The 16133-nt window shown below is 42.4% G+C and overlaps 1 protein-coding gene across 1 annotated transcript; it reads right to left on the bottom strand.

The window, feature by feature from the left end:
• Positions 1-1748: 1748 nt before the first annotated feature.
• Positions 1749-15696, bottom strand: LOC311134900 (zinc finger protein 277-like). Its single transcript, XM_084168667.1, has 11 exons — positions 15654-15696; positions 13058-13274; positions 5985-6073; positions 5783-5865; positions 4671-4873; positions 4285-4417; positions 4021-4088; positions 3748-3844; positions 3591-3633; positions 3149-3323; positions 1749-2864 (listed from the first exon to the last, which is right to left on the bottom strand). The coding sequence occupies exons 1-11, from the start codon at positions 15685-15687 to the stop codon at positions 2678-2680; spliced, it is 1329 nt and encodes a 442-aa protein (XP_084024793.1). The 5' UTR covers positions 15688-15696; the 3' UTR covers positions 1749-2677.
• Between the last annotated feature and the right edge of the window lie 437 nt (positions 15697-16133).

Below are 16133 nucleotides of genomic sequence, written 5' to 3'. Positions count from 1 at the left end.
TGATACCATTCCACCTATTCCGCTCCAGCCATTACCACGAGCCCATCCTCCCCAATTAAGGTGCCCCCAAGCTCCTGTGATTAGGACATTTGTTGTGTGATGGTATTAGATATTGTGCCGGTGGGCTCTCAATTCGTCTCCATGCAGGAGGAAGTATTTGTAGGGACCCTGCCCATAGTAAGGTCTTGTGCGGTTGGATATACAATAGCGTCTGTATTCTAGCCTATGGTCAGACAAGCTCTGGGAAGACTTACACCATGATGGGCACCAAAGTCAAACCTGGAGTCAATATCAGGTAACATTTTGGCAGCACTTCACTTGGAGCTGTCGGATATAATGCTGCATCACTATTAATAAGCACTACCAATATTTTTGACCATGTTAAAATTAACAGAAGTATTTTTGTAATATAATATGTAAGAAATTCTTTATAAACAATTCACCAACATTTCTCTTTACAATGTCTTTACACATCCAACATACATTAGGTTCCCTTGGTGAAGTGTGAAAGCCTATCACTGAGGGCCATGCGAGACTAATTGTGTCTCATTGCCATATTATGCTATATGAATACTGCCCATCAATATGTTATCAGCTGGAGCACCATAGTCAGGGAAACAAAACAATCCTCTTACTGCTGTTTCTTTTGTGGGACTATGTACGTGTTATGGACATGTTTGATGTTGATGGATGTGTGTGTCTGATCTCAAACCTGCCTCTATGTATCTGTCCTTAGGTCTGTCAGAGAGTTGCTGTGAATATGTAAAGAAAATCTCATACTTTAAAGGTATGATTTCATGTTGAACCCAGCAAAAAGATTGAAGAGAACAATACTGAAGAAGTTTACTTAAAGGGTCATTTATCCTTTATTCAGATATCCATGTTGGAAATCTACTACGACAGCCTAAATCAGGGATTCCCTAACTCGGTCCTGGGGCCCACGTTTTGTTTTTTGCCATAGAACCACACAGGTGATTCAAATAACCAACTCATAATCAAGCTTTGATTATTTGAATCAGCTGTGTAGTGCTAGGGCAAAAAACAAAACTTGCACCCAGGATGGGCCCCAGGACAGAGTTTGGGAAACCCTGGCCTAAATGATCTCCTGTCAAAGTCCCACCAGTTCTTTAGAGATCCGGACCCAGGGGAAGTCCATCGCGGTGTCTGGGCTGACCCACGTCGAGGTGAAGACCGAGAGCGACATTCTGAACGTGATGAAAGATGGGCTCAACCAATATGAACATAGAAAGGTAGGCCTACCTCAGGTCATGATGTCAATATGAACATAGAAAGGTAGGCCTACCTCAGGTCATGATGTCAATATGAACATAGAAAGGTAGGCCTACCTCAGGTCATGTCAATATGAACATAGAAAGGTAGGCCTACCTCAGGTCATGATGTCAATACCAGTGTGGTTGTGAACACATTGCTAGGAGTCTCTCCCTCAGCTCTCGGTCTCACCTGTTGCTCACCCTGACTGTGGAGGGTACATATTGTGTCTCTGGGGTGACGTCTCACGATACGCTGACCCTGTGTGACTTGGCGGGGTCCGAGCTCATCGCCAAGACAGATGCCAAACGACAGAGACTGGTCGAGGTCTGTGCTTTTTAGGTTCAGTGCCCTGAAATGTAATGCGCTGCATGTAACTTTTAGAAACTCTGAACTTACACACCTGCTTCAGCCGTGTCTCAGTGGAGATGAAGGTCATGTTTTCTCCCTCTAAAATTCTGAAAATAATCTGACTCAAAGACATTCCCAAATATTTATTTTGAAATATGTCTTGACAGGATGCATTGCTTATATGATTAATATGATTTTGATAATGTGATGTATTTTAACTGGACGTATTACTTATCCAAAACGTGTTACTTCTATATGTTTTCTGTTTCAGTGCGAGTCCTGATGTGAACAACGTGGTGGAGACACTGACCACTTTGCAGTTTGGGGTCGACTATACGGCAGCTGGTTCTGGGCAAAGCCACACAACACATCACTCATGCTAAGACCACGAAGGCTGACAAAAAGCACTAGATGTTAAAATGGAAGTCAGTCTATCTCCTCTCTACTAAGTCAGACAGATTCCAATTTCATCTGTAGAATGTTTTTACTTTACTGCAGCTCAGGGTTTTTAGAAAATATAGTGTTGTGTTCATACACATATTGTATATTCAAGCTAAATGAGAGGGAACCAGCGGTTACAGTATATTCATCATGTTTATTTACATTCAGCAATTGTTACATCTCTGCAGTCAGTTGCTGAAACATAAATAAACTGCCTTTGAGGTCACATTTGTCAGCAATCATTATACTGTATGAAACTTAAATTCATCTGCCGGTATGTTGCACAAGTATGGCATATTAAATCATACATAAACGTAGTCCAGGCTCAGGAAATTATCTTCTGAAACAGGCCATGTTCATTTCTGCACATGTGTGCTGGTCTGATGAGCATCAGTGTCTTGTTGAGATTCAGAGGTGAGAAAAGTTGTTGTACTGTGTCCCTCTGAGTCCAGACCATAGACATACACATTTCACAGGAGGTTGGTGGCACCTTAATTGGGGAGGACGGGCTCATGGTAATGGCTGGAGCGGAATAGGTGGAATGTTTCTATGGTATTATTATGAGCCGTCCTCCCCTCAGCAGCCTCCACTGAGATGATATAACATCATCAGCTTTTTAACTAGAGCTGTCCGTGTTCTTCAGAAGGTGGTTGAGGACGCTGGTCTGCTTCAGGGCTCTCAGGTTAGAGATGTCCTCAGCTATGACAGGGACGTCTCCCCAAGGGCCTGTGTGTTCTGATTCACTCTCACTGTCCGACAAGGCACAGAGGAGGGCATCGTTCTCATAGGTGGGGAAATAATATCTGAAGTGGAGACAGGGAGTATGGGCTGTAATGACTGGCACTTAGACTGTTGGACAATAATGGCTAGCACTTAGACGTCAGAAACAGTTACAATAGCCACCAGATGGAGAGTTGAGCAATTATACTTTAATAGTACCATTTATCCAGCACTCCAATAACACATCACGTTTAAACCGTAGTAAAACAATAGTCTTGTTATTGTTCTTAATATGGTTTTAGTTAACAATATTACAAGTAAACAATACATTTTCCACAGACAGTTATTATGAGAGCTCCAGACTTACTGTGGCTGGTCCCAGGTTGACGTCTCTGGTAGCTGCATCACGTGACCTGCATCCATTACATGACGTATAACCTCAGCTTTGGAGCCAAACTTCTCCTGGCAACCATAGCAACGGCACTGGTGGATCTCTCGTCTGATATAGTTGACCAGTTTGACCTGCTGGTAGAACCGCAGATCTGGAAGAAGACATGCTTATCAGGACACTTAGGCTGCGTTTACACAGACAACCAAATTCTGACCCTTTGCCTAATTATTGGCAAAAGAGCTGATCTGGATGGTCAAAAGACCAATTAGTGGAAAAATATCATAATTTGGCTGCCTGTGTAAATGCAGCCCCAGTATGTGAAGGACTGGTATGACCATTCATTTGGATGGATGGATGTGTTTTTCTTTTATGGTGGGGTTTGTACTACCAAGCATAGCAGTTGTCCAATATTACTCACTGAGTTCTGTCTTCAACTTGTGCAGATCAAATCTGTGGGTTTCCTGAAAATACATGGTGAAGAAAAACAGATCCATGAACCATATTGAAGTAGCTAGTCCTAAACAGGCAATGCATGGGCCTAATTTGTCAACAAATGCATTAGGGGATTGTGTTACCTCCATGTGTGTGTAGATCTTGTCCATGCTCTCTGACTGCTGCTCACAGAACAGGCACACAGCACACACTGGGTGAGCCTGCCAGTCTGACCAATCACTGAAGAGAGGACAGACAGAGCCATTAGAAAATCTATTCACCATTAGTCTTTCCTCAATAAATGGTAAATACAACACTGCAACAGTGCATACCATTTAATCCTAGAGAACACAGATTACAAGTCATTTGACCATCCCAAACAACAATTATGACCGTGTCACGAGGACAATCCTTACTCATCTTCATCCTCCACCATCTCCCGATCATCCTCAGATTGGACCTCTTCCCATGTCTTCCCCAGCTCCTGTAGCAGGGAAAACAGACCGTAGTCTTCATCACTTTATTTACATTTAATGAGACTTTAAACAAAATTCAATTTGTGAAAATAGTATATTTTCAGATCAAATATTTTGTAATATGAATTTCTATTTGTTAGATATGCTCTCACACCCACACCCCCACCCACCCACCCACCCACCCACACACAGCAGTGAGCGTACCAGGTAGTTGATGATGTAGAAGCGGTCGTACTCGCGGTTGTTGCCATTGATTCTGCGGTGCAGTTTTTTTCTCATGTGATCCTTCAGTGTCGTCTTGTCTCTGAATGTTTTTTCACAATACAGGCACTGCAGACTGAAAACAAAAAACAATGAAACACTCAAAGCTCTGTGAAATGTCGTTTGGTTGAGTAATGCTAATTCCTGTATGAGTGTGACACCCACCAGCGCTCTCCTTCACAGTAAAACTAAAAGTACTGGAAAACGTTACTACAGCGTTACTAATATCAGTAAACTACAGATGACATCCAGAATTGTATTTCCACATTTTTAAAATAGCATAAACAAACAATGTAAAAAGGATATCCATTCCAAAAACTCTAACTTACTTATCCAGTTTGCTCTGTAGGTGGTCCAGGAACTCTACGCAGTACACTATGTTGTCAGGCAGCCCCACGCTGAACGAGTGCTCCCTGGCCATGTGGTTGAGCAGTGACGACCTGTTCCCAGTGAACTGGTCATTGCAGAACATGCAGATGCGCTGGAAGCTGTCGTCATCCCTCTCCCTCTGCTGCTGCTCCAGGATCTCCTCCTGTGGACCAACACAGTGGGAGTTACTAGCATGATTACTTTTTGATACAAGATTATTAATGTTTGTAAACTCCTGAGCTGCATGTGGGAGAGAGGACAAGGACACGCCATGTGTTATAGAGGTCACTGGTGAGTGACAGAGGGTCGGTGTGCCAAGATAGTTTGGGGGCCAATGGTGCTAATCTTAGAAGGAGTATGTGATGGAATGGCCTGGCTAGGGTGCCACACGATACCATGTAGGGTGATACTACGGTAGTAGATGAGTGACACTCAATGATGGTTGGCAGATGATGGACAGAAGTAGCTCGGAGAGCATTATATAAAACAGAGATTTTCTATGGAAGTCATTCAGATGACAGGAGGCTACGTCCGTACCGCCTATCATATTGAATTCAGTACTGTAACCATTCAATAATGACTGAATCAACTCTCCATCTGAATGGTCGAATACTTTCTTGCATCCTGAACTTCTCGATACCAGAAACAAATCATAACATAGCATAAATTAAACTATGCCGTCCCAGTGGGAGGTCACAAAGTGTTTCAGAGTAGAAGTGCTGATCTAGGATCAGTTTTGTCTTTCAGATAATGAAGAATATGTTCCTATGGACAGGGAAGACCTGATCCTAGATCTGCGCTCCTACTCTGAGATGCTTTATGAATATTAGCCCAGGGACATACAGTATATTGTTGACATAAAATAGAGCAGTAACCAGCGCAGCAGCGCTTGTTCTGAGAACGTGTCAGTTAGCCTAGCGGTTAAGAGCGTTGGGCCAGTAACTGAAAGGTCGCTGGTTCGAATCCCGCGCAGACTAAGTGACAAATCTGTCGAGCAAGGCATTTAACCCTAATTGCTCCTGTAACTCGCTCTAGATAAGAGAGTCTGCTAAATGACTAAAATGTAACTCACCAGTCGTTTCTGTTGGAGATGTTCTCTGAGGACCCTGTCCTCTGGCAGGACATCACACAGAAGGAAGTAGTGCTCCTGTTTTTCTGAAAAGCACAACAAGAGGGTATATTAAATAATATAATGCAAGAACAGGGTAAAGTAGAAGCAGCCATATTGTGAACCTACAGGCTATCTGTTCTATAGTAAATTAAATCCCACTTACCAACAGGGCCCTGCGAGTTAGTCTTGATCACACTGCAGAAATCTGTGATGGGTTGCTCAGAGATTCTGTTCTTCCAATATTGCATGTATCTGAAAGAAATGGACACAGTAGAACACAGTTTATTTTAGTGTGACAGACAGGCAGTATGTGATGCATTTCCCCTGTAGAAGAGGCAGGGAACTGAACACAAAACGTAGCCAGTCACGCTTGACAATCTCTCCTTGTGATTTATCACAGTTTTCGTGACAGCTATTACTGTGTTATAACTGTTTGTATAGATCAAACGCATCAAACTTGTGCCGCAATCGTGATAGGGAACTTGATAATCAGGACCATAGAAATAGATCCATTCTAGTTGTGGTCAGGAGGACTCAGAGGCTACATACAGTAGAAAATGTATTTTATACACTGAACAAAAATATAAAACGCAACATGTAAAGTGTTGATCCCATGTTTCATGAGCTGAAATAAAAAAATCCCAGATATTTTTCATATGCACAAAAAGCTTATTTCTCTCAAATGTTGTGCACAAATTTGTTTACATCCCTTAGCCAAGATAATCCATCCACCTGACAGGTGTGGCATATCAAGAAGCTGATTAAACAGCATGATCACTACACAGGTGCACCTTGTGCTGGGGACAATAAAAGGCCACTTTAAAATGTGCAGTTTTGTCACACAACACAATGCCACAGATGACTCAAGTTTGGCATGTCCACCAGAGCTGTTGCCAGATAATTTAATGTTCATTTCTACCATAAGCTGCCTCCAACGTCGTTTTAGACAATTTGGCTGTACGTTTAACCGGTCTCACAACCGCAGACCACGTTCAAACTTTTGACTGGTACTGTATACACACACACACACACACACACACACACACAGTCAAAAGTTTGGACACACCTACTCATTCCAGGGTTTTTCTTTATTTTTACTATTTTCTACATTGTAGAATAATAGTGAAGACATCAAAACTATGAAATAACACGTATCATGTAGTAACCAAAAAAGTGTCAAACAAATCAAAATATATTGTATATTTGAGATTCTTCAAATAGCCACCCTTTGCTTGATGACAGCTTTGCTCACTCTTGGCGTTCTCTCAACCAGCTTCATGAGGTAGTCACCTGGAATGCATTTCAATTAACAGGTGTGCCTTGTTAAAAGTTAATTTGTAGAATTTATTTCCTTCTCAATGCGTTTGAGCCTATCAGTTGTGTTGTGACAAGGTAGGGGTGGTATACAGAAGATAGCCCTACTTGGTAAAAGACCAAGTCCATATTATGGCAAGAACAGCTCAAATAAGCAAAGAGAAATGACAGTCAATCATTACTTTAAGACATGAAGGTCAGTCAATACGGAACATTTTAATAACTTTTTTACGTTTCTACAAGTGCAGTCGCAAAAACCATCAAGCGCTATGATAAAACTGGCTCTCATGAAGACCGCCACAGGAAAGGAAGACCCAGAGTTACCTCTGCTGCAGAGGATACGTTCATTAGAGTTTACCAGCCTCAGAAATTGTAGCCCAAATACATGCTTCACATAGTTCAAGTAACAGACACATCTCAACATCAACTGTTCAGAGGAGACGGCGTGAATCAGGCCTTCATGGTCGAATTGCTGCAAAGAAACCAATAGTAAAGGACACCAATAAGAAGAAGAGACTTGCTTGGGCTAAGAAACAATGGACATTAGACCGGTGGAAATCTGTCCTTTGGTCTGATGAGTCCAAATTTGAGATTTTTGGTTCCAACTGCCGTGTCTTTGTGAGACGCAGAGTACAGTTGTGGTCAAAAGTTGAGAATGACACAAGTATTGGTCTTCACAAAGTTCGCTGCTTCAGTGTTATGAGATATTTGTCAGATGTTACTATGGTATACTGAAGTATAATTACAAGCATTCCATAAGTGTCAAAGGCTTTTATTGACAATTACATTAAGTTTATGCAAAGAGTCAATATTTGCAGTGTTGACCCTTCTTTTTCAAGACCTCTGCAATCCACCCTGGCATGCTGTCAATTAACTTCTTGGCCACATCCTGACTGATGGCAGCCCATTCTTGCATAATCAATGGTTGGAGTATGTCAGAAGTTGTGGGTTTTTGTTTGTCCACCCGCCTCTTGAGGATCGACCACAAGTTCTCAATGGGATTAAGGTCTGGGGAGTTTCCTGGCCATGGACCCAAAATGTCGATGTTTTGTTCCCCGAGTCACTTAGTTATCACTTTTACCTCATGGCAAGGTGCTCCATCATGCTGGAAAAGGCATTGGTCATCACCAAACTGTTCTTGGATGGTTGGGAGAAGTTGCTCTCAGAGGATGTGTTGGTACCATTCTTTATTCATGGCTGTGTTCTTAGGCAAAATTGTGAGTGAGCCCACTCCCTTGGCTGAAAAGCAACCCCACACATGAATGGTCTCAGGATGCTTTACTGTTGGCATGACACAGGACTGATGGTAGCGCGCACTTTGTTTTCCGGATGCCCCAAACAATCGGAAAGGGGATTCATCAGAGAAAATGACTTTACCCCAGTCCTCAAAGGTCCAATCCCTGTACCTTTTGCAGAATATAAGTCTGTCCCTGATGTTTTTCCTGGAGAGAAGTGGCTTCTTTGCTGCCCTTCTAACCTTGCCTCACTTTGCATGCAGAGTTCGTACTGCTTGGTGACCTAAACTGGGATATGCTTAACACCCCGGCCGTCCTACAATTTAAACTAGATGCCCTCAATCTCACACAAATGATCAAGGAACCTACCAGGTACAACCCTAAATCAGTAAACGTGGGCACCCTCATAGATATCATCCTGACTAATTTAGCCTCTAAATACACCTCCGCTGTCTTCAACCAGGATCTCAGCGATCACTGCCTCATTGCCTCCGTCCGTAATGGGTCCGCGATCAAACGACCACCTCTCATCACTGTCAAACGCTCCCTAAAAAACTTCAGCGAGCAGGCCTTTCTAATTGACCTGGCCCGGGTATCCTGGATGGATATTGACCTCATTCCGTCAGTAGAGGATGCCTGGTTGTTCTTCAAAAAGTGCTTTCCTCTCCATCTTAAATAAACATGCCCCATTCAAAAAATTCCGAACTAAGAACAGATATAGCCCCTGGTTCACCCCAGACTCGACTGCCCTTGACCAGCACAAAAACATCCTATGGCGTACTGCATTAGAATCAAACATCCCCCACGATATGCAACTTTTAGGGAAGTCAGGAACAAATATACACAAACAGTTAGGAAAGCAAAGGCTAGCTTTTTCAAACAGAAATTTGCATCCTGTAGCACTAACTCCAAAATGTTTTGGGACACTAAAGTCCATGGTGAATAAGAGCACCTCCTCCCAGCTGCCCACTGCACTGAGGCTAGGAAACACTATCACCACCGATAAATCTACAATAATCGAGAATTTCAACAAGCATTTTGCTACGGCTGGACATGCTTTCCACCTGGCTACCCCTACCCTGGCCACCAGCTCTGCACCCTCCGCTGCAACTTGCCCATGCCCCCCCCCCCCCGCTTCTCCTTCACCCAAATTCAGATAGCTGATGTTCTGAAAGAGCTGCAAAATCTGGACCCCTACAAATCAGCTGGGCTAGACAATCTGGACCCTTTCTTTCTAAAATTAGCAGCCGAAATTGTAACCCCTATTACTAGCCTGTTCAACCTCTCTTTCGTATCATCTGAGATCCCCAGAGATTGGAAAGCTTTCCGAGCTGGTCATGGGTGCACCTCGGCCACGCTCAAGGTCCTAAACGATATTATAACCGCAATCGGTAAAAAAGACAGTATTGTGCAGCCGTCTTCATCGACCTGGCCAAGGCTTTCGACTCTGTCAATCACTGCATTCTTATTGGCAGACTAAATAGCCTTGGTTTCTCAACTGAGTGCCTTGCCTGGTTCACCAACTACCTCTCAGATAGAGTTCAATGTGTCAAATCGGAGGGCCTGTTGTCTGGACCTCTGGCAGTCTCTATGGGGGTGCCACAGGGTTCAATTCTCGGGCCGACTATTTTCTGTGTATATCAATGATGTCGCTCTTGCTGCTGGTGACTCTCAGATCCACCTCTACGCAGACGACACCATTTTGTATACATCTGGCCCTTCATTGGACACTGTGTTAACAAACCTCCAAACGAGCTTCAATGCCATACAACACTCCTTCCATAGCCTCCAATTGCTCTTAAACGCTAGTAAAACTAAATGCATGCTCTTCAATCAAACGCTGCTTGCACTTGCCCGCCCGACTAGAATCACTACTCTCGGCGGGTCTGACTTAGAATATGTGGATAACTACAAATACCTAGGTGTCTGGTTAGAACGTAAACTCTCCTTCCAGACTCACATTAAGCATCTCCAATCTAGAATTGGCTTCCTATTTCGCAACAAAGCCTCCTTCACTCATGCCCTTGTAAAACTGACTATCCTACCGTTCCTTGACTTCGGCGATGTCATTTACAAAATAGCCTCCAACACTCTACTCAGCAAATTGGATGTAGTCTATCACAGTGCCATCCGTTTCGTCACCAAAGCCCCATATACTCCCCACCACTGTGACCTGTATGCTCTCGTTGGCTGGCCCTCACTACATATTTGTTGCCAATCCCACTGGCTCCAGGTCATCTATAAATCTCTGCTAGGCAAATCCCCGCCTTATCTTAGCACATTGGTCACCATAGCAACACCCACCCATAGTATGCGCTCCAGCAGGTATATCTCACTGGTCATCCCCAAAGCCAACACCTCTTTTGGCCGCCATTCCTTCCAGTTCTCTGCTGCTAATGACTGGAACGAACTGCAAAAATCTCTGAAGCTGGAGACTTATCTCCCTCACTAACTTTAAGCATCAGTTGTCAGAGCAGCTTACCGATCACTGCACCTGTACACAGCCCATCTGTAATTAGCCCACCCAAATATTGCTATTTATTTTTCTAATTTGCACCCCAGTATCTCTATTTGCACATCATCTTCTGCACATCTATTACTCCAGTGTTAATACTAAATTGTAATTACTTTGCACTATGGCCTATTTATTGCATTACCTCCATAACTACATTTGCACACACTGTATATAGATTTTCATTTGTGTTATTGACTGTATGTTTTGTTTATCCCATGTGTAACTCTGTGTTGTTTTTAAATCGCACTGCTTTGCTTTATCTTGGCCAGGTCGCAGTTGTAAATGAGAACTTGTGCTCAACTGGCCTACCTGGTTAAATAAAATAAATAAAAAGATGCACTCACACCTGCCTGCTGCCATTCCTGAGCAAGCTCTGCACTGGTGGTGCCCCGATCCTGCAGCTGAATCAACTTTAGGAGACGGTCCTGGCGCTTGCTGGACTTTCTTGGGCGCCCTGATGCCTTCTTCACAACAAGTGAACCTCTCTCCTTGAAGTTCTTGATTATCCGATAAATGGTTGATTTAGGTACAATCTTACTAGCAGCAATATCCTTGCCTGTGAAGCCCTTTTTGTGTAAAGCAATGATGACAGCACGTGTTTCCTTGCAGGTAACCATGGTTAACAGAGGAAGAACAATGATTTCAAGCACCACCCTCCTTTTAAAGCTTCCAGTCTGTTATTCTAACTCAATCAGCATGACAGAGTGATCTCCAGCCTTGTCCTCGTCAACACTCTCACCTGTGTTAATGAGAGAGTCACTGACATGATGGCAGCTGGTCCTTTTGTGGCAAGGCTGAAATGCAGTGGAAATGTTTTTGGGGATTAAGTTCATTTTCATGGCAAAGAGGGACTTTGCAATTAATTGCAATTCATCTGATCACTCTTCATGACATTCTGGAGTATATGCAAATTGCCATCATCAAAACTGAGGCAGCAGACTTTGAAAATTAGTATTTGTGTAATTCTCAAAACTTTTGACCACGACTGTAGGTGAACGGATGCTCTCCGCATTTGTGGTTCCCACCGTGAAGCATGGAAGAGGAGGTGTGATGGTGCTTTGCTGGTGACACTGTCAGTGATTTATTTAGAATTCAAGGCCCATTTAACCAGCATGGCTACCACAGCATTCTGCAGCAATATGCCATCCCATCTGGTTTGTGCTTAGTGGGACTATCATTTGTTTTTCAGGCTGTGTAAGGGCTATTTGACCAAGAAGGAGAGTGATGGAGTGCTGCATCAGATGACCCGACCTCAACCCAATTGAGATGGTTTGGGATGAGTTGGACCGCAGAGTGAAGGAAAAGCAGCCAACAAGTGCTCAGCATATGTGGGAACTCCTTCAAGACTGTTGGAAAAGCAGTCCAGGTGACTACCTCATGAAGCTGGCGGAGAGAATGCCAAGAGTGTGCAAAGCTGTCATCAAGGCAAAGGGTGGCTACTTTGAAGAATCTAAAATCTATTTTGATTTGTTTAACACTTTTTTGGTTACTACATGATTCCATATGTGTTATTTAATAGTTTTGACGTCTTCTATTATTCTACAATGTAGAAAATAGTACAAATAAAAACCCTTGAATGAGTAGGTGTGATATATATATATATATATATCACACACACATACATACATACACACACACATACTGAGTATACCAAACATTAAGAACACTTTCCTAATATTGAGTTGCTCCCCCTTTGCCCTCTACAAGGTGTTGAAAGCGTTCCACAGGGATGCTGGCCCATGTTGACTCCCATGTTTCCCACAGTTGTGCAAAGTTGGCTGGATGTCCTATGGGTGGTGGACCATTCTTGATACACACGGGAAACTGTTGAGCGTGAAAAACCAAGCAGCGTTGCAGTTCTTGACACAAACCGGTGCGCCTGGAACCTACTACCATACCCAATTCAAAAGGCACATTTTGTGTCTTGCCCATTCACCCTCTGAATGGCACACGTACACAATCCATGTCTCAAGGCTTAAAAATCCTTCTTTAAGCAGTCTCCTCCCCTTCAGCTACACTGATTGAAGTGGATTTAACAAGTGACATCAATAAGGGATCATAGCTTTCACCTGGATTCACCTGGTCAGTCTATGTCATGAAAATAATGTTTTGTATACACACACACACATCTATATATATCTATATATATATATATATATCTCTGCTACATACTTAGGAAAGTCAGCAATGAGTTTGACATCAGCGATGACCAGCTTGTGCTCCAGTACTAGGTGCTTTAGGAGACGGTCCTTCTCTAACAAAGTGGCGGAGTGAGAGCAGAGCACACAGGTCACCACCTCCATGTCATGATGAGAGGATGAGTTGGTGCCGATGTCCGTAGCAGGCTGCTCAGGGAAACACAGAGGCTCCAGTATCCACTCCTGTTCATCTGAGGGGAGAGAGTGAAACATGCTCTTCTAAAACATTGCTTAATTGATATGATTCTCACCCCTTCTCAAAAATGGAGCATTACAAATATTAAGCAATATGACCAAAAAAGAACAATGCCCTCTTCCGACCTGAGTTAAGCACGCGTAAATTGAACGTAATTCACTTTTTATGCACTTTTCTCTATGCGTATTCTGACCTTGAACTTAAGCATGAGAATAGCATGCTATTCACCTGCTATTCGTTTGGGGTGGAGATCGAATATATGAAGTTGTGGCGGATGTGTGTCTACAGATACGGCATATTCTGACCTTGACTTAATTCCCTAATAATTCCACCACCTTTGCGCGCAAAGAAACCATGAATAAGGTCTAGCAAACCTTCCGGTTTCAAGTGGAAAAAGCATCTACTTTATTTTTTCCCAATAAAACACCATTCTCCATGCACTTTCATTTACATCTTGATAAGAGCTATTGATAAGAGCTACTTAAATGAGTAGTCCATTTGGATAAGGGAATTGTAAATATAAATGACACTTGTTTTAGATCTATTTTACTTTATAAATCGCTGGAGACATGTGAAACCAGTCATATGGCAGCAAACTGTAGCATATCAACTTTACCATAGTAAAGTTGATGAAATGCTGTGCCATTATACAGAATTTAAATTGTATGGCCTTTTAATTTGCAGGGTGGGCACTCTCGAATGTCTTAATTACAGGCTACCCCGACTTTAGCCGTTTTCTATTTCTATCATGTTAAATATTAGCCACTATCAGTATGGACCGTCAGTAGGCCTAATAACCACACATTTCAGCTGCCAATTTACTGTTAGTTCCCTTCAGTTGATATAGCCTACATTATCATTCCATTTCATTCCATTGTTTCGTTTACCTTAAATTTGCTTCCTCTGTAAACACCGTCAAGGCCGTGTGGTTGTTGCTGAGGATCATTAGTAATCGTTATGGAGCGGAGCGCAGACCAAGCCATAACAGAGCACGACGCAATACTTGGCCGCGTCATCACACAGTTCCATGGTTAGTGCCGGCAATAAATGAGGGTATAGCCTACTATTGTAAACTTTTCTCCCTATTATAATTCCATGTACACTAATATTCCTACATTGGTTGAAGAATGTGGCAATTTTCAGAATGAATCAAACCACCATTTTCTTTCTTTCGTGTGTAAAGGCTCTCCAAACCTGTTTATTATTCATAAATACTCAACCGAAATAATCTACAAGATCAGACTATTTTTAAAGGCGCTACACAATATTTTTTTTTTTTGCATTATATTATATTTTGTGGCTGAGTTATCTAGTGGAAATCGGGTCAAGTAGCCAATGTAGAAATCGCTCTGTCATTTCCTGGTTGCTAAAAATCCTACACTGTTCGCTCAATTTCAGTTTATGTGAGAAACCAAGTACTGAATCGTGTAGGGAATCATTGTACCATCTAAATCGCTGTGAAATATATTTTCAATAACAGAAAATATCATTTTTACAGTCGTTTGAAGCTGGTGGACCAAAACCGAAAGTAAAAGGCTCAAGCATGAATCTCCGCCATGTTACGGGGAAATATGTTTTGAATGCAGCCTAGTGCTGTTGCAATTCTCCTAGCTTCCACATAGGGGAGAGATTATATGTGTACCACCTTTAAAATCTACCAATTGGTGCTGAAACAGAGGAATATGCATATATTTAGATGGCTTTCTTTCATTGATCCCTAATATTCTGAACCCATTTTCTCGACATATTCTAGTGTCTGTTGACAAAATGCTAACTAAAAAGGTACACCGTATTTAAATGGATGGCTTAAGATAAATACATGTACTGAAAACCTTGTTGAATGAAAACTCCACAAGAAAATATGTTGGCCAGCAAGTGGGAGGGTCTTCAGAGGTTGAATGAAGTTTAATCAGAGCACGCAAGGTAGCCACAACTGCAGAGCACGTTATGGGACTGAATAAGGTAAGTCTGAATCCCAAATACTGAGAAGTACGTAGGAAAAGGGTAGAAAAGGCATAAGGTTCCTAAGTCCGAATCGGCCCCAATGAGTACACAAGCAAGCACAATATCACATTGTGAATAACTGACTCCCCAAAACATTATACAAATTACTTAACTACTTTATTTGTATCAAAGTCATGATACTGTATGAGTAAATCCTGTCAGAATGGCATTTGACAGGTAGGTATAGCTGGCTCAGCTAACGTAGCTAGCAAATTGAACAGCTGGCTACTTCTTTAGCAAGATTAACGTGTATTAAATTAGGTATTTCTTCAATAGGAAATTGCGTTCATATATACCTCTTATAATAAAGACATGGGGAGAGTCATATGGGTTAATTATTTGCGTTATCCAGAGATTAAGTGACACGTACCTGAATTTCTTTTTTTCTCCATGCAGGCAGCCATCTTCAAATGTCACATGGTCAATACAGCTGACGCTCTTCTGTGGGGTTTATCGGCATCCAACGTTATGGTGCATTACCGCCACCTACTGTACTGGGAGGAACTAAATCCTACCTGCCAGCCTCGTTTCTCTTAAAAAATATAACAAAATATTTGTGATTGTATCTAACGATCTTCAACTCAGTATGCTATTTAAACTAAATTACAGTATCCCATTCTCCCCGATACTCAGTCTCTATCTTTCCCTATCATACTGCCCACACTGTATCAGCACATGCTCCAATGTCTCTGTTTCCTTGCAGTAATCACACCTTCCTGTTGGATGCTTTCCTATCACATTTAATGGCTTATTATACCGGCGGTGTCCCACCCTTAGCCTTGTAAAAATGGCCTCCTCTCTTCTGTCCCTTCATACCATCCTCCCCTCCCTGACTTTACTATGAACATGG

Source organism: Coregonus lavaretus, assembly GCF_964263955.1.
Source record: "Coregonus lavaretus genome assembly, chromosome: 9".
Classification (NCBI taxonomy): domain Eukaryota; kingdom Metazoa; phylum Chordata; class Actinopteri; order Salmoniformes; family Salmonidae; genus Coregonus; species Coregonus lavaretus.
Note: the sequence above shows the minus strand (reverse complement) of the source record. Positions and strands in the feature narration are given on the sequence as shown.

Bases quoted from the DNA above. Each gene is read 5' to 3' on its own strand.
- LOC311134900 (XM_084168667.1), bottom strand. From the start codon at position 15,687: ATGGCTGCCTGCATGGAGAAAAAAAGAAATTCAG. The intron at 13,275-15,653 runs GTACGTGTCACT...CTCTCCCCTCAG, and splicing joins GGAGAAAAAAAGAAATTCAG to ATGAACAGGAGTGGATACTG. The intron at 4,418-4,670 runs GTAAGTTAGAGT...TTTTGTTTTCAG, and splicing joins CTACAGAGCAAACTGGATAA to TCTGCAGTGCCTGTATTGTG.